The sequence below is a fragment of the Nymphalis io genome, chromosome 17 (genome assembly GCF_905147045.1).
Source record: "Nymphalis io chromosome 17, ilAglIoxx1.1, whole genome shotgun sequence".
NCBI lineage: Eukaryota > Metazoa > Arthropoda > Insecta > Lepidoptera > Nymphalidae > Nymphalis > Nymphalis io.
In genome coordinates this window covers 949,638-971,260 of record NC_065904.1, presented here as the reverse complement: position 1 = coordinate 971,260, position 21,623 = coordinate 949,638, and the positions used below count along the sequence as shown (strand labels likewise).

The 21,623-nt window shown below is 37.0% G+C and overlaps 1 protein-coding gene across 1 annotated transcript in view; it reads left to right on the top strand.

The window, feature by feature from the left end:
- The first annotated feature begins 4,161 nt into the window (after positions 1-4,161).
- The window catches only part of LOC126774702 (alpha-2-macroglobulin-P-like), a 55,638-nt gene continuing 38,176 nt past the window's right edge, over positions 4,162-21,623 (top strand). Inside the window, exons 1-8 of the mRNA XM_050496239.1 lie at positions 4,162-4,569; positions 9,739-9,911; positions 10,792-10,864; positions 11,694-11,856; positions 13,648-13,818; positions 14,107-14,222; positions 14,693-14,897; positions 15,485-15,610. Of these exons, the coding sequence (XP_050352196.1) occupies positions 4,496-4,569; positions 9,739-9,911; positions 10,792-10,864; positions 11,694-11,856; positions 13,648-13,818; positions 14,107-14,222; positions 14,693-14,897; positions 15,485-15,610 (1,101 nt within the window). The 5' untranslated portion in view covers positions 4,162-4,495. The remainder of the gene's footprint in view (positions 4,570-9,738; positions 9,912-10,791; positions 10,865-11,693; positions 11,857-13,647; positions 13,819-14,106; positions 14,223-14,692; positions 14,898-15,484; positions 15,611-21,623) is intronic.

Here is a 21,623-nt window from a genome sequence, read left to right as displayed (position 1 = left end):
TAAAGACAGTTGTTGCAGCTTTTTCGAAAATCCATCATCAAAAAGGGGGAAACTGATGATGAAAGTTTGCATGGAAGTTCGACATTTTTGATGTTAGAAATATAAAAATCTATTTCCATAGACATTAGCACTGTAAGAAATATTTACCATACCTTGCATCGCCAATTAAAACCGGAAGACAAGATAATTGTAGTTTGGGGGTAAAATAAATCAAGTAAATAAATCTTAAAATAGATTCTTCCTGAGTGATACTGTACTGAACTGTCTCGTTGGTTTAATGGCTAGCCAAAGTAGAGAGAGCAGATCAGCAATGTTACAATTCAATTTCTTATATACATCGCTGGTACAATCTGATCACTATTACAAAGCTTTTATAATAATAGTTTGCCTATGTATTAAGCATTGTGTATGTATTCAGTGTTCTTTAATTTAGGATATTGCTTTAGTCATGTACTAGATGGCGCTGTACGCAGTTAATTCACGCTAACGTTATGACTTTCTAAACATTCATCTCTCTTAACGGAGTACGACTTAATGATTAAATTATTGATTGCTAAATTTTCTATTTTTTGTAAAGTTTCCGATGGTAATCAGGGACTTTAATTATTAAAATGCTCATTTTAATTTAAAAAGTATACTTCAAAGGGTTGTGATGAATGGATTTAAATCTAAATTGTAAGCTATGTATATATGCTTCATTCTGGTAATTCTGGTGTACTTCCCGATTCATCCTGCCCTATCTTAAAATCTTTATTGAAATAGTTTTTGCACATACATAACTAAAAATTCGGAAATAGTATATATAAATACCTATTTTTTATAGATAAATCACTGTAACCATTGTAATTATTTTGTTAAATGACACCTGTAATTTTGTTTAATTGGCACAAAAGTATTAATCTTAATCAAAATAAATAACATATTAGTTTTGAACGTTTTTTGTTGATAAATATTGCTAACACGAGATATTTAAATAAACGCATAAATTATACCCAAGGCTTGGTTTACACTATTCTTTATGTATATACATATATTATTATATGCCCTTAACACTGTACTGTATGGACGAATAGATCAATTATCGAATGTTTATATCTCATTGATTAAAACGTACACGGGATAAAATACTTATTTTACCTGTATGTAGTCGGAACGGGCAGCTAATATGTAAATAAGAAAATTTACACTAACGCCATCTTTGTTACGTAATAGAAATCTTCTACGAAAATACGACGAAGCGTTCTGGTAAAAGTTTTCGAATAAAAAATATAGATGGCGATATTTTCTTAAAAACAGCAGTAATTGGTATTGTTGTGTTCCGGTGAGTGAGCCAGTGTAATTACAGGCACACAGGACATAACATCTTAGTTCCCAAGGTTATTGGCGCATTGGCGATGTAAGCGATGGTTAACATTTCTTACAATGTCAATGTCTATGGGCGATGGTGGTCACTTACCATCAGGTGGCCCATATGCACGTCCGCTTTCCAATTCTAAAAAATAATAATATCGTTTTTGAATAAAATATAATTATAAGATATATTTCCGAGTGTTTTTAGATTTCGTTTTGGTAATTAATTCGATGCTTGTCATATATATCATCTTAAGTCATGTTGTGTTTGACCGTCTCGTTGGTTTAATGGCTAGTAGGACATCGAGGTCCTGGATTCAAATCCTCGTGCCAATAAAAAGTTATTATTTTATTTGAGTAGTGTAAATGTTTAGCTTTTAGTTACCAATAGTTTGGAGCTTATTCCACCACGCTGCTCCAATGTAGGTTGGTAGAATACACATGTGGCAAATTTTAATGAAATTAGACACATGCAGGTTTTCTCACGATGTTTGTCCTTCACCGTCAAGCACAATATGAATTATAAACAAAAATTAAGCACATGAAAATTCAGTGGTGCTTGCCCGGGTTTGAATCCACGATCATGGGCTAAGATTCACGCGTTCTAACCATTAGACCATCTCGGCAACCTTCTCCTCAATAGGGAGAGGAGGCCTTAGCCAAGCAGTGGGGCATTAACAGGCTAAACATCTAAGAATCAATAAACTCTTTGAAGGCGGTTTGGACTTCCGCATCGGAGTTGATTTTTTTCCTTGTAAGAAGTTGTCCAAATTCCGGAAAAAATGGTAATCTGTTGGAGCAAAGTCCGGGTAGTACGGTGGATGTCGCAGATATTCCAATTGTAGCACATCTAACTTAGTGGTTGCTTGTTATGCAGTGTGTGGTCTTGCGTTGTCGTGAAGCAGCACTGGCCTAGAGCGATTGACCAATCTCGGTTGTTTAGCAGCTAGTTCTTCCTTCATGGTTTGCAGTTGCTGACAATAGATATCTGCCGTAATCGTTTGGCCAGATTTTATAAAGCTGTAGTGAACGACACCGGCGCTAGTCCACCAAACACTCACAAGTAACTTTTTCTGAGTCAATTTTCGTTTAGGGCAGGATTTGGCTGGGTCTCCAGGGTTCAGCCATTGCGACGAGCGCTTCCGATTGTCGTACAGTATCCACTTTTCATCACAAGTAATGATTCGATTTAAAATCCCTTCATTATTGTGCCGGTTAAGCAAAGTAACACATCAGTCGACGCGTGTTTGCAAGTTCGATTCCCTCAATTCATGAGGTACCCATCGTTTAAGTTTTTTTACTTTCCCGATTTGCTTCAAATGGATTAATACAGTTTTGTCACTTACCCCCGAAGCCTGCAGCTATCTCTGAAGTGCTTTGTGATGGATCCACTTCCAAAATGGCCTTTAATACTTCATTTTCCACTTTGGTCTCCGCCCGTCCACGAGGTTGGTTCTGTACTATATACTATTTTGGTGCATGTGTTTTTAAAATTGTATGATTATAAAGGTCAATGTCGCATATCTATATTTCGAGTTTTTCATAACAGAATAGCCTTATAAAAGGATTAAAGGGAATACTTAATAATTGCGCAACCGAACGAAGCTTCACCGCAACGAAGGTATATAATGATACAAACACACATGCGAACAAATACACAAGATATATAAACCCACATCTTCACAGGTGTCATTTACTACAAACTTAAAAAAATGTGTAAACCAACCAATAAACGAATAAGAAAATTGTATACTATCTATTTATTTTTTTCATTTAATGACTTGGCAGAATGCGATTAAGTCTGAGCTATTCATATAATAAAGAAATAAACCGCTAATGACTTGTTTGATTTAAATAAGTATCTATAGCTTTCATTGTTTATATTATAATCTATTTTATTCGGTCAATGCTCGACCTGTTAACCTAACCAGATTAGAACAACATTTTCAAACTATATATATTTAATTAAATAAATAAAAGACATTTCTTTATTTTAATTTTTTATTTTAATGTTTTAAAATTGTATTCCTTTGTATCGAATATTTACGTTGAGAATAAGATTGGAAGTTCATCACATCTTGCATCGCAGATCATACGGTTGATTTACCGCTACATAATTAAAATACATGTTAAGCGTGTTGGGATTTAACTGGTTCCGTGATTTAGATTAAGTTTAACATTTTAATATATTTTATGTTCATTAATCTATGTCATACTCTTAAAAATGATAACATTTATATATTTACATATTATAATTCACGTGTTATGTATATGAATTAATTATTATCGATTTCAGTAAAAGAATTCCCTTTATCGTTATAACTTATCGTTAAACCTCAGTTTTCATGAACATTAAATTATTATTTTGAATTATGATTTCGCTTTAATGATGTTACATAATTGTTGTGTTGTTTTTTAAATCGTTTTAATTGTTATTAACTATATATAAATAGGCAAAAACAAAATAATTCAGTGATCAACTAATTATCGTCGAATTTCGACCACTTGACGACTAATTAGTACATTTTACATGTTAATATTAAAAAGTGCTCGCCCGACGGCGCCCTGACATTTGTAAAAAAATGAACATCAATTACGATATACGGATTTTATTGATTCGTCTCGATAAATGCATTTCGCTAACAATATAAAACGGTATTCACAAATGAGGTCACAGATAAAAAGCTATAACTGTTACGCATCAATAATTAAATAAAGAAAAAAAAATGTTACCGACATCTGCGCGCACACATTCGCGCGCGACCTTTGCGCGAGCGGCGGTCAGCGATCTAGTCGAGCGCATCTCTCTTAACAACGCGGTTTCATTTCCGTTTGAACTAAGAATGATTTTTTTAAATGAATTCTTATGTTGTTGTTCATTTCACTGTTAAATCATTAGGCTGAATCGAGTCGTACGTTTTACCGGCAAAGTTACATTAAAAAGTTATTAGAAAAAAAATTGTATTGTAGGTACCTGTTTAGTTTGTTATTTATGAATTTAATAATAAAATTACTTGTAAAATGTTAAAAAGTTTTATTCTTTGCTTTGAATGTGATACGAAAAAATTAAAAAGTGTTTGTGATATTAGTTAAAAAGTGCATCGGACGAGTGTTTACACAAAAATCTGGTAAACATAACGTGACAATGCGTTGGTTTATCATATTGTTTATAATACCGGCGCGAGGGAATTTCATTGAAACACCACAAAACATTACTAGGTCAGTGTGATTTATTTCATTTTCTATTTTATACATACGTAGTATATACATAGCCGCTCGAATATATTATAAATTTTATTTCGTATTGAACAACAGTCACGGCAAGCAAAACTAATTTTAAACTAGCTTCATTAGCATTGTGAAGGAATAGTATTATATGACCTATGTTTATTCAGGTTATAAGCTATCTCTGTTCCAAATTTCATACAAATCTATCTAGTATTTTTAGCGTGAAAGAGTATCAAAAATCCATTTATAGTGTATAGTTGGATGAATTATTTATTTTTCGTTAAATTCTTCTATCGATATGCGATGGTGGTTTGATTCGTAGGGAATTCTAGAACTTACCCTATCTAGTATACCTTAAATAAATTTTTAGTTGAATTTTGTTCAATATAATCTCACTCGCTACTAAACATTTCTTAGAAATAGCCTAGAACTTCCCTTGACTAAGATTATACATCAACGGATGGACCACCGGCTAGCGTCCCTTAGAAGATTTGAAGTAATTCAAGTTTTTAAAACAATTTATGTTCTAAATTACATATATATGTACAAGCTGAATTCTAAAAACTCGAAAACTCTAGAAAAAAAAAATAGTACGCAGTAGTGCTGTAATATTAATAGAATAAAAAAAAATGAAAATGTTTGGTAATTATAGATGAACTTCCTTTTTGTTTTGGCTTAGTCTGTTCTTAAAAGTGACAAAACAAACATTCATAGATAATGTCAACAAAATTAACTACTGTAATACTTTTTACTTGGCCCGTTTGGGTAGGTACCACCAACTAATTAGATCTTCTACCTCTAAAGAGCAATACTTATGGATGTGTTCCGGTCCGGGTAAGTACTGTACCGTACCGTAACAGCCTGTGAATGTCCCACTGCTGGGCTAAAGGCCTCCTCTTCTCTTTTTGAGGAGAAGGTTTGAAACTTATTCCACCACGCTGCTCCAATGCGGCTTAGTGGACTGCACATGTGGCAGAATTTCAGTGAAATTAGACACATGCAGGTTTTCTCAAGATGTTTTCCTTCACCGTAAAGCACGAGATGAATTATAATCACAAATTAAGCTCATGAAAATTCAATGGTGCTTGAACCCACGATCATCGATTAAGATTCACGCGTTCTTGCCATGAGCTGGTGATCCAGTGTAACTACAGGTACAACGGACATAACATCAATCATCTTAGTTCCCAAGGTTGGTGACTCATTATGTAATGAACGGTTAATATTTCTTACAGAGCCTATGTCTAATGACAGTGGTGATCACTTACTGATATAATAATTTAAAAAAAGTTATTTATTATGAAGATTGAAAGATTTGGGGAGATCGTTTGTTTTGCTTACGACTTTGTATACATGATCGTACATCGTATCAGCTCAAAAAAGCTTGTATATTTATTATTTATTAACTCAATTTAAAATGTACGGTAGGCAAGTATGATTCACATCTAGCGCGTTGTTTGTTTAATTGTCACGTAATGTAGTGGCAACAACACCATTTAGGCATATCATTTTTGCAGAGAAGCTTAGCAATTAAAGTAATTTATATTTAGTATACGATCAAATGAAGTTCGATACTATAGCATTTTGATTACTGATGGTTGAGCTTTGTGCAATATCGTCTGGGTAGGTACTACCCACTCATCAGATATTCTATCGAAAAACAGCAGTACTTGGTATTGTTGTGTTCCGGCTTAAAGGGTGAGTGAGCCAGCGTAATTACAGGCACAAGGGACATAACATTTTAGTTCCCAAGGTTGGTGGCGCATTGGAGATGTAAGCAATGGTTAACATTTCTTACAATGCCAATGTCTATGGGCGTTGGTGACCACTTACTAACAGGAGGCCCACATACTCGTTCGCTTTCCTATTCTATAAAAAAAAAATAGTTTAAGTGTGTAATTTAGGCACTTTCCATTTTAGGCATGTCTGAGAACAGTTCTTCACTAAAATCGCTAGGAATATGTAAACATAACCTCTCTCGGAAATAAGAATGAAGTGGCAAGTAACAGCTCAAAAGAATAAGAAACCAGCCATTTATATATGTTAATAAAATGAGTCTAAAGCATCGATTGAAAATCGATTTTCTAGTCTAAATGTGTGGACAGTGCCTGTAGACTAAACGGAAACTACCTGGTAAATTGTATCTTTGAACGAAACGTCAAAAATATAATCCTATCAAAGAGCCGAGTGGTGAAATGTATATCTTTACCGAATCTCCAATATTCAGAAGTCTGTCTGTGTTTGAACAATATTCGGTAAAGATGCACGTGTCACGCGTAGTTATCATGTGCGGAATTGTATATCAGGTCGTAACATCTTAGTCACCAAGGTTGGTGGCGCGGTCTTGATGTAGAAATATGTCTAGCGATTATACCGCAAGACATCTAATATTTTATACAGCTCCAGTTTGAGTGGTATAGCCAGTGTAGTGCACAAAAACACATCTTATTTTGTTACTAAGGTGGGCCGAACATTGACGATAAAAGAAGTGCCTTATAATCCTTACAATGCCATTGAAATGGAGGTTTTTTTTATAGTATAGGTTGGCAGACGAGCATATGAGAACTAAAATGTTATGTCCCTTGTGCCTGTAATTACACTGGCTCACTCACCCTTCAAACCGGAGCACAACAATAACAAGTACTGCTGTTTTGCGGTAGAATATCTGATGAGCGGGTGGTACCTACCCAGACGAGCTTGCACAAAGCCCTACCACCAGTAAACCTTGTGTCCTTTACCTAAAGTTAAGATAAATAAATTACAAGGACTGAGGACATACCATTTTATTCTCTTCTGGTCCCGCGATTCGCGGTACATTGACGCTAAATACGCGGTATATACTTCTATATTGCCAGTGTAAACGACCTTTTCTACCTTTAGATGGGGAAAAATCGTTCTTCCGTCTAAAATACATTGTAAATAATAAAATGACGAAAACATGGTCTTCGTTTCTCGCTGTAATAATAGTAATTATATACAATAACCTCTGTAAATTTTCTCACGATTATTTTTTGCTTCATCATTAATGGACGACTTACAAATAATAAAAATGTTAATTGAATATAACAAAAAAGTTAAGTATTCTGACTTGTCGAACAATGGACAAAGGTCCGGCTGGGTGATCTCAGTAGACTAAATGTGTATTTCTAAGAAATAAATTATTTTCCGCGGTCGTCAATTATCAACAAATAATATAAGATATATCCAAAGAATTGGTTCACAATTTGGGCCCAAAAGATAGCTTATAGCTTACTCGAAAACTGAGCGTAGCAGTTCAGAAAGGTAAAATGGGCATGGTCCTGGGTACAATGCCAATGGACATTTTTTGAACTGCGTATATTTATTAGTAATTTATATATAGATCTATTTTGTTTTTTTTTTTACTTTTCTGTATTTTTTCTTATTGAAAGTTATCAGTCTAAGACTATTAAAAATGTAACGATTGGATACCACAAATTGAATCAATGTAAAAATACTTAATTGAGTAAAAGATTAGTTAAACAAAAACTATAATAAAATATTTACTAATTCGTTCTTTATACGTTACCATCATCAGTATATTTGCACTTGGTCCTTTGGCATTTTAAGAAATATTAACCATTTCTTACATAGCCAATGCGCCACCATGGGATCCGAGTTGTTTTGTCCCTTTTGACTGTAATTATGTTGGCTCAGTCATGTTACAAAACGTTAACACAGCAATATTAGGTATCACTGTTTGGCGTTAGAATATGTGATGGTAGTACCTCGGTGATACCTCGGTGGTGCTCAGCCCGATGAACCATTCTATGATTGTAAATTTTGCAAGTGACTGTATATAACTTGGGTGATAATAATATAATTTTGGGATCGTGCAGGTTGGGAATAGTGGAAACCATTACTATCTATTACTAAACACATTATTTAACGCTGGAAAAACGCATTACGCGTTCCCCCCACGGGAACAGTAGGGGTATGTGGGGTTCGCCGGTGTCCAAGGCGCCGAGCGCGCCTGGAACATCAGAATATCCACTAAAAAACCAGCGATACCCTTTCCGTCTTAACGAGGAGCGCCAGGGGATCGCTTGCGCATACTACCGTGACGCTCTGCAAATATTACTTAACACCTCCAGTAACATTGATTTTATTTGTTTTAACAAATCCCGTACATAACGCTTACAAAAACGCAATATTGATTTCGAGCTATAATTTAAATTAAGCACATACTTTATTTAGTATAACGTAAATTAAACAATTTAAAACAAAATAATATTCATTTCTTAGCATAATATATAAGTATAAGTTGTTTGACGGCCGCACTAATCCAGTGCCATAAAAGGCCGTAGACCTCGAGATCCCGGGTTAGAATCGCAATTAAAATAAATTATTAATTGCAAAATATTAAATTATCAAACGTAAACAATTTCGTATATCGATGTCTCGTACTTTGACCTCTAAACATCTGTCAGTTTGCAGGTCCTCGATTTCTTTTATCTGACCTCCATAACGTTAAACATTACTGGATCTTGTTGAATTTATCGACGTCGACTTTGACCCAAAAAGAATTGAGGATTTAATATTTGCATAATAACGTAAAGAATAACTGTAATTTATCTGTCTTTATGTTATTGAATAACTTATATACGCGTGAGACATATTTATTTTTATTTAACTTTTTAGAGATTCAACGATGTTTGTACTCTTGTCTTGTCTGTTTAGCTTAAAGTTAAATATACAAATCATTTTTATAAACGCTATAATTTTATTTTATATTTTTAATATAAATAGTTTAATGTTCAGGTAAAATTGCCAGGACTGTAAATGTATGGTAAATTTAGCGAGATAACTGAACGAAATAATATTATTGGGATTAATTAAAATCACCCCCACGTTACATGTGGACGAAAAGAACAATAAGAACTTAAAGAATGGTGACCGCTTACCATCACGTGGCCTCTTTATTCGTCTTAGGCAGACGAATAATGGAAAATTTAAAAAAAAAGTTTGGGCAAAGTGTATGTCGATCCGTAAGAGCGTCACGTCATGCCCCCCCACCTACCACTAGCACATTATATAAAACAGAGATACATCCCTGAGAAGTAATATTAAAATGACTAATTTAGTATGAATTTTGTAATTATCATTTAATATTAAATCTATCATTATTATTTATGTGTGTAGTTCACCATGTTCGGACCGGTACCATCTATTCCTGGCGCCAGGCGTGCTAACATCTGGCGGTACAAGCAGGACTTGTGTCTCTCGGTTCTACCCAGAAGGTCCAGCGCGCATGGTCCTGACATTGCTCACAGAGGACGGTCAGAGTTCAAGCGCGACAAGGGATTTGACGCCTGGTATGTACTCTCTTCACCTTTCGCCTTAAACCACTATCGATTTTTCTCGGGTATTAGATTAAACAAAAATATAATCTAATCGGGATGTCGGACTACCATGCAACCGTATTTCCTGATAGGTACAATGTTGGTGTCTTCAAACCCAACACAGTAAACAGGTTTCTTATAGGCAAGCGTGCTACATCTTAGACCGTGTCGATGCTTAACATCAGGCAAGTCAACGGTCAAAGGCTGGCCTATTAATTGTAAAAAAAAAATGTAGAAGTTTCCATACAAGGGTTTTATATTATATAAGTATAGCCTTCGGAGTGTTGTTTAAGTCTTTGTCTAAACTATGAACTACCTATATTTAATGTTATGTTAGATAGTAAACGGCTGGCATATAAGGCATACGTAATACACAACGAAAACACAGCGTAATACATACCAACTTGTTAATGGAGAGAGAGCCGGTTGGCGTGGTTGGTAGATATTTGCCTTTCACGCCGAAGGTTATGGGTTCGATTCCCACCCAGGACAGATATTTGTGTGCATGAACATGTCTGTTTGTCCTGAGTCTGGGTGTAATTATCTATATAAGTATGTATTTACAAAAGAAAAGTAGTATATGTAGTATATCAGTTGTCTGGTTTCTATAGCACAAGCTTTGTACAAGCTTAATTTGGGATGAGATGGCCATGTGTGAAAAATGTCCCAGGATATTATTATTATTATTATAATGGTATGAACTGAGATGATCATAAGATCCTTAAGCCTTTAAATCAGCTAGCTCAGTTCGTACCATTATTAAAAGTTATTATATTTCGCTGTGCACTTTTTTTGCACCATCTCTATGTGTTAACATAATGAAATAATAGAAGAGTGATGTGTCTGTTTCCAGGGGACGGAGGCTGTCTTGATATTTCGGTTCCAGAAAAACCCAACACAAGAGCTGAACTCAGTGTTAATATAAGGTATTATTGTGACCTTGTTGTTTGTAACACAAATATTTGAAAAACATTCTGTTACCAAATAACCGAATATTATAACCGAATATAAATATTTACTGGTGGAAGAGCTTTGTGCAAGCTCGTCTGGGTACCACCCACTCATCAGATATTCTACCGCAAAATAGCAGTACTTGGTATTGTTGTGTTCCGGTTTGAAGGGTGAGTGAGCCAGTGTAATTACAGGCACAAGGGACATAACATCTTAGTTCCCAAGGTTGGTGGCGCATTGGTGATGTAAGCGATAATTAACATTTCTTATAATGTCATTGTCTATGGGCGTTGGTTACCACTTACCATCAGGTCGGCCATATGCTCGTCCGCATTCCTAATCTATAAAAATAAAAAATATTTGAGCAAACTTAGTGAAAGTCTTGAATTAGTCCAATCGCGTTGTTCGAAATTCCATCCTATGATTTGCTTTTTTGGTTAGAACTAAACAAATAATTAAACGGTTTTATTGTGAATATAAAACCGTTTAATTATTTGTTTTAGTTCTAACTAAAACTGTTTTCCTTCACCGTCAAGCACGAGATGAATTATAAACACAAATTAAGCACATGAAAATTCGGTGATGCTTGCCCGGGTTTGAACCCACGATCATCGGTTAAGTTTCTCGTCATTCGTCTTGCAGATATTATATTATATTTTTATATAATAAATAAAATAAAATATATACATACATACACACACATATACTACAATTCACGTTCAAAAACATATTCAAATATTGGAAATTTATCAAATTTTTGCCAGTTCAAAACAATTTCATGATAAAAATCTATCTATTTTCCAGATATCCCGATGCGAACTGTTCTTGGGACCGCCGTATATCCCTACGGATAGCGAGTGGGAAGATAGTGGTCGTCCACACTGATCGTGCAAGATACCGGCCTGGAGACTTGTTGAGGATAAGAGCCATCGTGCTCAAAGCGGACCTTACTCCTGCACATTCTAACGTAAGTACCATATAAAGAGACAATGACTTGATAATTGATTGCTAGCCAATCAACTGTTTACCTATATATATTAAGCGGATGATGAATTAAATAGGGTTATCTTCTTTTTACAGTAACAGCCTGTTAATGTCCCACTGCTGGGCTAAGGCCTCCTCTCCCTTTTTAAGGAGTAGGTTTGGAGCTTATTCCACCACGCTGCTCTAATTAAAGTTGGTAGAATACACATGTGGCAGAATTTCAATGAAGTTAGACACATGAAGGTTTCCTAACTATGTTTTCCTTCACCGTCAAGCACGAGATGTATTATAAAAACAAATTAAGCACATGAAAATTCAGTGGTTTGAACCCACGATCATCGGTTAAGATTCACGCGTTCTAACCACTGGGCCATCTTGACTTATCTTCTTTTTACGAATGTCAAATCAATAATAAGTAAGAAATCAATGTTTAACTAAAAACCAGCTAAACTGCGCTTATGAGTAAGGTCGTTAGTTTTAATTTGTTATCAGTCATACCAGATGGATATAGGGGTATAGAAGGGCTCTTTCGTAATCTAAAATAAGTTGAAAGCCAAGGGTGGCCTGCCATCCGATTTTTTGTAAGACATGTCCGAATTTTTAATTTGTTTTTAATCATCACTCCGGTTTTTCTCATGCAAAGTTTTTCTTTTGGAATTTACGTCGTACTTATAAAGCCGAAGCTAAAAAATCAAAGTAATTAGTACTTAGTAAGAAAAAAAAGGCCAAGTAGTACCGTGCAAGTACTTAGTTATTATTAAGAAAAAAAAAAACTAATTACATTTGTTTAATTTTTTTATTATATAAATATAGTTTTCATTACATGAAACGATATTCAATATTACCTGTTCTTTACCAAACATATTTCCAAAATGTCCTGGTTGCCGAGTCCTAGTTAGTGAGAACCTTAAGCATCGTATGCTGCCTCACGTTCAAGTATCTCGCAACAACTAGGAGATATCCACTTGACCGAACCAGCCTTGAGTGAGTCTCGGGACCCGCTTGTACGTCCTCTTAGCCCTGCATCCAATGTAGTCGTAATCTTCAACACTAGTATATCGTCTGGATACTCTCGTTTAATTTCTCTTTGTTTATTTATAGTTACGTAGAAATGTAACTGTAGAATAATAAAAAATCTCACAAGGAGAGTGGCCATTACTTAGAGACTTAATATTTTGTTTAGGTATTCTCATTGATTAGAATGTTATATTATTTTTAAAAATTAGGTTCAGTGCTTTCATAGATATGGGTAATGTTTGTTTCTTTAATTTATTTAAAAACTACATATTTAAAATATAAAAAATTATACGCGTGTCTACCAAAAAGTCGGTCAAATATTTCACAACTTTCGCCATTGCCGCCAAAATTTATTTCCAATAGAATATTTTTCCCAACTCTGACTAACTTCTAATGAGTATTGTATTTTATCATTTGATTGAGTATATTCATAGAAGTAACATCCCAACCGACGGGATACATGCACGAGTATGTCTTTAGTTTTAAAAAGTGAATAACCGATGAGTACACGCAACTCGGTGCTCGTGACAAAAGTACTTACGACCTTTTTTCATCAGAAGCGCATCACTCAAATTTCGCACCTAAAGAAACGGAAAAATCAAAAGCTAGAAATCGTGCCAGTATCAGAATTTACTGCCGCTTTTTTAGTAAAATGGGGTTAATAAATAGTTGAAATGAGTCAGATATAATTTCAACTACCCACTTATGGCAGCAACGCTCATGGACGAGTACTAACGAATACATGTATACGCGGCAGTTCGAAGAGATATGGGTGTCGGGCCCGCGCGGCGCGTGGGACGGCGTGCGCGTGGCGCAGTGGGCGCGCGTGCGCAGCCGGCTGGGCGTGGCGCAGGCGCAGCACCGCCTCGACGGCGCCGCGCCGCCCGGCCGCTGGACGCTGCGCGCGCGCCTCGCCGACGGCGCGCAGGTACCCGCCGGCCTCGTGCAGATTGTACACGACAAACTTCAAAATTCATTCATACTTAACGCGATGTCGGTAAATTAGATAAATGAATTAATATATAAATAACACAAAATATACATAAATCAGTAGAAATACCCGTAGATTAAAACTATGTGCATTAGAGATTGCCTTTCAATACTCAACGTCAAGCTTATTGTAACATCTAATAATATTAAACATTATATCAGAATTATAAAACTTTCATATATACAAATCAATTATGTGTATGTATTTGCCAATTTAATTCCGTAGGGATCTACGACGTTCCTGGTCGGTAACTACGAATTGCCGCCATTCCAGCTGACAGTCAATCACTCGCCTAAAATCTTGAGGACTAGCGAGAGACTCGTCTGGACTGTGTGTGTGAGGTAAATAGTCCCACTGCTGGACGCTTTTATATTATATTCTGAGCTTATTCTGCCATGATATTCCATTACAGGTCAGATTTGTATGATTTTAATTTGAATCGCTGTATTCCTGATATCCTCTTCAAGGGTCAAGACCTGCAATTTTACTTTCGTTGGTCCATCCGATGAGCTAACTAAAATATTAAAGGACACTTCTCCTAATTTGAATCTTATTCCACTGTGCTGCTAATGTGCAATATAAAGTAGTGATTATACATACATGTGATAAAATTTCATTCAAGCCATTCAAGTTTCCTCACGATGTTTTCCTTACCCGCTGAGATCTACATCTACTGCATCTGCACAGTTAACCAATTGTAAATGCAAACCAAGCCCCTGACAAATCAGTGCTGTGCGAATCGTGGGCTTCACCACGACTATCACTACCAGCTCAGTTATCTGGTTTTAATCTTAAACGATCGCTTTCCAAGATACCCGTGGTCAGAAGCAGTGGAAGGTATGTTAGTCATCCGTCTCCGTGGGGTGGGAGGTTCTGGTGAAGGCACTGGTGGAATTCGAACCGCTGTCCGTCTGAAAGCGCCCCGAGCGTGTCACCGACACGCCGCTGCGTCTAAACGTATAGGACTGGATGGAGACAGTTCCCCTGATGTTGTTGTCGCTGACTTCTCATTTCAGGCAAGTTTTAATACATTTTAATGTTTTAGTTTTATTTTAGTAGAATCCAATTTAAAAAAGTGGTGACTTCTGGCCATGGAAATAGCACTGTAAGTAATATAACCCATTCCTTACAACAGTTATGCGATACATATGATAGCTTGCTTGCTTGTTATAACTTTGCCCAAACCCAATTTAAAGTGTGAATCAAAGACATAGGACAGTATTATACGTTAGGTTTTTATCAGTTCGTCTAAACAATACCAAAGTTGGTATGTATTTACTATTTTGTGGTCTTGCTCATAAGTAGCTAGCTTATTTCAGGACCCGAGGACCTAGGTCCAAACAGCGGGTCGAGTTTAGACCTGTTTCTTAGGTTTGGTTAAATTTTTCTGCTAAGAAATTCTTAGTAGCCGCTTTTGGATTAAGAGAGTGACCAAATGGTTTTCGCACATTACTACAAAATATCTGCTTATGTCTTTATATATTATTAGTAATATTATTGTTAAAGGTTAATGATAAAGTCACTCCAAAATCGCAACTAATTACTTTATTGTGAAAAATCAAAATATAAAATCTACGTAATCTTTAAAATGTTCCTGTTATAGGAGGAGGGGACGAGAATATGGCAGAATACGACCGTGGTGTCCCATGTTGTGGACGATGCAGTCACCTTGGAGTTCCTCACCAAGCACAGTGTTGTTATATCACCGGGACTGCCTTACAAAATTAAAGTACGTACTTGTTTCATTCTGTACAATAACACTCCATAATTGTTCCACTGGACTTAAGTCTTCCCCCTTATTTGAAGGTATATATTGGCGATGTAATCGATGGTTAACATTTCTTACAATGCCATAGACCATAGATATTCTATGGGCCTTAATGACCACTTACCATCAGGTGGCCTATGTGATCATCCGCCAACCTTTACTATCATCATCATCATCATCACCCTTTTCGCGTCCACTGCTGGACATAGGTCTCTCCAATGGCACGCCACTGAGCTCAATTTTCAGCTCTTAATCTCCAACCGCTGCCAGCCACCTTGCATATATCGTCACTCCACCTAGCTGGAGGGCGTCCTACGCTACGTTTGCCAAGGCGTGGTCTCGACTCCAGAACGCGTCTACTCCAACGGTCGTCGGTTCTGCGACATACATATGTCATGCTAATAAGCTGAAGTGACAGTGGGCTGGACACATGTCCAGCCCACTGTCACTTCAGCTTATTAGCTCCTTTGGGCTATGTCGATAACCTTGGTTCTTTGTCGGATCACCACATTTGGGATTCGATCCTTCAGAGAAACTCCGAGCATAGCCCTCTCCATAGCTCGCTGAGCGACCTTAAAATGGTGGACCAAACGCACTGTCAGTGTCCACGTATCGGCTCCATAGGTCATAACCGGTAAGACGCACTTGTTGAAGACTGTTGTTTTCAAGCATTGCGGTATTCGTGACGAAAAGACTTGACCGAGTTTTCTATACGCTGCCCAGCCCAGCTGTACTCTTCTTCGTGCCTCCCCCTCGAAGTTGTTTCGACCCAACTGCAAAGTTTGCCCAAGGTACACATACTCCTGAACAACTTCGAGAGGAACTCCGTTAAGAGCTATTGGTTCTGGACTGACGTGTTCGTTGAACATTATCTTGGTTTTTTCCAAGTTCATCCGGAGGCCAATTCGAGCAGAAGAATCAGCCAGGCTGCTCAGCAAATATTGCATATCCTGCACGGCTTCTGCCACGATGACGGTATCGTCTGCAAATCTCAAGTGCGAAAGGTACTCGCCGTTTATGTTTATGCCCCGCCCTTCCCAGTGCAACGTCTTGAACATATCCTCTAATGCATTAGTGAACAATTTCGGTGAAATGACATCCCCTTGTCTTACTCCTCGATGCAATAGGATAGGGTCAGACTGCTGATTCTGTACTTTGACGGTCATAACAGCAGCGTCATGCAGGCCTTTCAGCACTTGGATGTATCGCCAATCGATTTGGCACCATTGTAAGGACTCCAGAACAGACCAGGTCTCAATAGAGTCAAAAGCCTTCTTATAGTTCACAAATGCTAAGCATAGGAGCTGATTATACTTTCCGGTCTTCTGCCGCACTGTGTAAATGTGGTCTATGGTTCCGTATCCTCTTCGAAACCCGGCCTGTTCCGGGGGCTGAAACTCGTCAAGTCTACGCGCGAGACGATTCGTGATGACCCTAGAAAACAGCTTATAGACATGGCTCAAGAGGGAAATAGGTCTGTAGTTTTTCAAAAAGGTTTTGTCCCTCCCTTTTTGAAGAACATTACGACAACACTCTTGCTCCATGCCTTTGGAGTTATCCCCGAGAATATGACAGAATTAAATATTCGTTGGAGCTACCCTAGTAAAGGTTTTCCAGCTGCCTTTAGTAGCTCCATCGTAATTCCATCTTCCCCGGGGGCTTTTCCATTTTTAAGCTGCCCCAAAGCCATCACGATTTCGTCTTGGCTTACTTCTGGCAACTCTTCTGTGAAGGGGGCTAAAGTGGCTATAGGATCCCCAGGGTTGGGTTGAGACGAGACTGATGTATATAATTTACCGTAGAAGTCCTGAACTTCCTTAAGAATCTCGAGCTTAGAGGCGACGACTTTTCCCTTTGAAGTGGTCAGCTTCGTCAGATGGCTTCGACCTAGTTTTTGAACAAAGACTTTCGACCCCGATTTTGCTCAATCGCTTCTTTTATAGAGCGTGTATTGGAGTTTCGGAGGTCGCCTCTTACTAGCTTTGATATTTTTTTATTAAGATCTGACGAAGTGACTGTAGGGTTCTCACGTCGTTTTCGCATTAGCTCTAGAGACTCTCCCGAAAGTTTGGTCCTCTTGCCGGTGTTTTGTGCTGGATAGAATTTCGTCCCCTCGTCCCTAAGGATATCCACCACTTGGTCGAGTTCTTGGTTGATGTCAACGTCATTGTTGGTTTCCAAGGCAGCGAATCGGTTCTCCAGTTTTAACTGAAATGTACTAGACTCCACGGCTTGGAGCAATTTTGGTCGGAGTGTAGACCTCATTAGACGGGCGCGCTCGAGCTTGTAGTCAATATTTAGAGTGCCTCGTACAAGTCGGTGATCACTTCCGATATTGAACCTTGTGATCACAGAGACATCTCTAAATATTCGCCTCTTGTCCGTCATAATAAAGTCAATATCGTTTCTAATCGTAGCGTCTGGGCTTCGCCACGTCCACTTCCGTTGAGGCTGTTTCTTAAAGAAAGAGTTCATCAAGAATAGACCCCCTTTCTCCAGAAAGTTGACGAGCATTTGCCCCCTATGATTCCTGCTTCCAAATCCGTGTTGTCCTACTACCGATTCGCTGCTAGTATGTACTCCCACTTTATCGTTGAAGTCCCCCATGACAACATTGAAGTGGGCCTTTTGGTGTGCAATGCCTTAGAAATGTCTTCGTTCATTTCTTCCACTTGCCTACCGTAACCCGGGGATTCTTAGCACCCCCTGCCCCACCCTTACCATGACCGCCGCCTTGGCCAGGAACAGCGGGGCGACCGGGAACTAGGGGCCGTTGCGTATAGGTGTGTTCCATAAAAGGTTTTGCCCGTAATCACCACGCTGGGCAGATGGGTTGGTGATCGCAGAGCGTAGCTCATCGTACAGATGACGCTGGTGCCCGTCACAGGTCTGTAGTATTTAGCTACGCCTTAATGGAATGCTTATACCGCCATTAGTCGGTCGCCAGAGCCTCGTTTGTCAATCGGCAGGATGCACCACGTGCAGATGAGGTTGGCTGGAAATAGCTAGATACAGTGTAGTGTAGTATATAAGCAGATGACACATGGTATTGAGGGGCAGTAATAAATTTATCTTCAAACCTTAACCATCTACTTTATTTACCTAGTCCCGTCCTTACATGGCGACCCTGCCATTTAAGGTTCGGTTTCGGGTTCTAACGAAGTGCAGTATAACAATATAATGTCGCTCTGTGTAATATTGGACATTCGTGTATTTAATTGTTCGAACGTTAGTAGCGTCATAATACAAAATGGGCAAAGAACAAAGTAAAGAACAAATTGTGATTGCACAAAATGCCGACGATGTGAATACACCAAAATCAGAAAGTGACAAATATAATTTTGGGTATTTTTCTTTTACTTTTAATTTTGGGGGCAAAGTTTGCCATATATAAATTATATAAACGCTGCCACATAAACTGGATGCGTCAGGAGATGGCCAGGAGCGCTTTCAGACGTTCGAGGCGTGGACCAGAGACTGAAGAAAGAAATCAGGAACGTGTCGTTTAGCCTGGAGACGCATCAATAGATGCTTATAAAAAAATAGGAGTGTAAAAGTGTGAAAAATATATAAAAGGAGAAGTGAAATAGTATCATCAGCAAAGGTGTTATGGTATTATACACAATAGATATATTCATATTTTATCATTATTTTTAAGTGTATATTTTTAAGCCATTTTTTGTTATTTTTCGGTACTAAATATTATATTATGTTTCTTAAGATTTAAATGGATCATATATTAGATATAAAACATCAAATTGAAAATATAAAAATAAATTTAATTAAACTAAGTAAAGGGAAAAGAACTTAAAAGTTGTTAGAACAGAAATATTTAGAGGCAAAAAGTTTATATGACGAATATATAAAATATCGTGACGAGTTAAACTTTAATGCATCTAAAGGGTATATAAAAAAGGAAGAGATAAATTACTTATTAGTTGCTTGCGAAGAAATTGAATCGTTTTATCAAAAAATTCAAACAACTTGTTTAGTTAGTGACCAAGATTTTAGCACCATGACTGACTTTGACATGAAAACTGCTACTTCTCTTCTACCTATTATGACAGGAGATGAAGAAGTTACTAAAAAATTAATAGATTGTATCGAATTCTATAGCCAAACCATTAGGAAAGAACATGAACAGTCACTTATTTCTTTTGTCCTTAAAACTCGTTTAACTAAAAATGCCAAATTACGTTTGTTATCTAACTATGAATCTTCCACAGAACTTATTGCCGACATGAAAAATAATCTGTTGACTAAGCAGTCAGCCACGGCACTACAAATAGAAATGTTAAAATCTAGACAAGGTTCGCAGAGTATTGAGGAATTTGGTAAGAAACTTGAGGATTTATTTGTTGAATTGACTATTTCCCAAGCTAACGGTGACGATAACGCGTTTAAAATATTGAGACCCGTAAACGAAAAATTAGCAATACAGCGATTCACCGAAGGTTTGAGAAACAGTCGATTAAGCACTATTTTAGCGGCCCGCAACTACTCAGAGCTGAAAGATGTTATAAGAGCAGCCAAAGACGAGGAACTGTCGCGTCAAGGCTCTTTTACACCAGCTGAAACGATTTTCACGACTCAACATCGAGGTAAGTACCAACCATCATATAGGGAGCATAGTAGAGGTCGAGTATTAAACAACGCACGCCAACATTACACGTCAAATCGTTCATTTAGGCCGATGCCGAATCAAACATCTATTTTATAACACCGAGGAAACAATAGAGGATCCACAAGTAATTCTCGAGGACGCGGACATAATTTTGAACGTGCAGTATCGCGAGGTAGAAATAATAACGGTAGAAAACAGCATGGGTATCTTATGAATCAATCCCAAAACGATATACAGGTTACTACTTCGGAAAATAACCAAAACTTAGTTTTTTCGTTCCTAACTTTATTCTAGCATGCAATACATATAATAATTTCGTAGAGTTTATAATATTAGGTACCAAATATAGAATGCTAGTTGACACGGGCGCCTCGATGTCAGTGATTAAATACGATGTAATAAGAGATAGGATCCAATACATCCAAAACGCGAAGCCGTAAATGGTATTGGTGGCACCTCGTACACCGAGGGCTATGTTTACATACCGTTTACCTTATGTGGAAATGAATTCAAACATAAGTTTTATGTCTTAAAGAATTTGCCTTGTATTCAAGATGGTTTAATCGGACAAGAATTTTTAACTAATTATAATTGTGTATTAAATTACGAAAATAATACATTTACTTTTAATAGCTTCGACAAACCAATTACGCTCTCCTTAGGTTTAGGAAAATTAGGTAAAAATACATTTATAAAGGTACCTCCGAGGTGTGAAAAGTTTTTTCAAGTTGATTCTTATTTGAATGAATCGTGTGTTATATTTCCCAGAGAATTGTGTGAAGGTGTATTTATCGCTGGAAGTATCTGTCAACCGAAAGAGGGAAAAATATTTATTCAAATTTTAAATACTCGCGAAACAGAAATTAATCTTAGTTATTTTAGGCCTGAAATTGATTTATTATCGAATTATAATATTTGTTCGTTTAACAAAGAAAATTTGGACGGAAAAAGAGTTCGGAAATTATTATCATTAATTAAATTGAATCATTTGAACAAAGAAGAAAGCAGTAGTATACAAAGTATTTGTGCGAAATATGCTGACGTATTTTTCTTGCCACGAGACAAGTTAGGTACGTGTAATCTTTACGAACAAAATATACATCTAAAAGCTAATACGAATCCGGTCTATACTAAACAATATAGATTACCGTTTTCTCAACGTGATGAAATAGAAAAACAAGTTCAAAAAATATTGGCCAATGATATTATCGAACCCGCTAACAGCGAATGGTCTAGCCCAGTACTATTAGTACCTAAAAAATCAGAAGATAATAATAAAAGCTGGCGTTTAGTGATAGATTTTCGGAAATTAAATGATTGTATAATGCATGACAAATTTCCCCTTCCGAA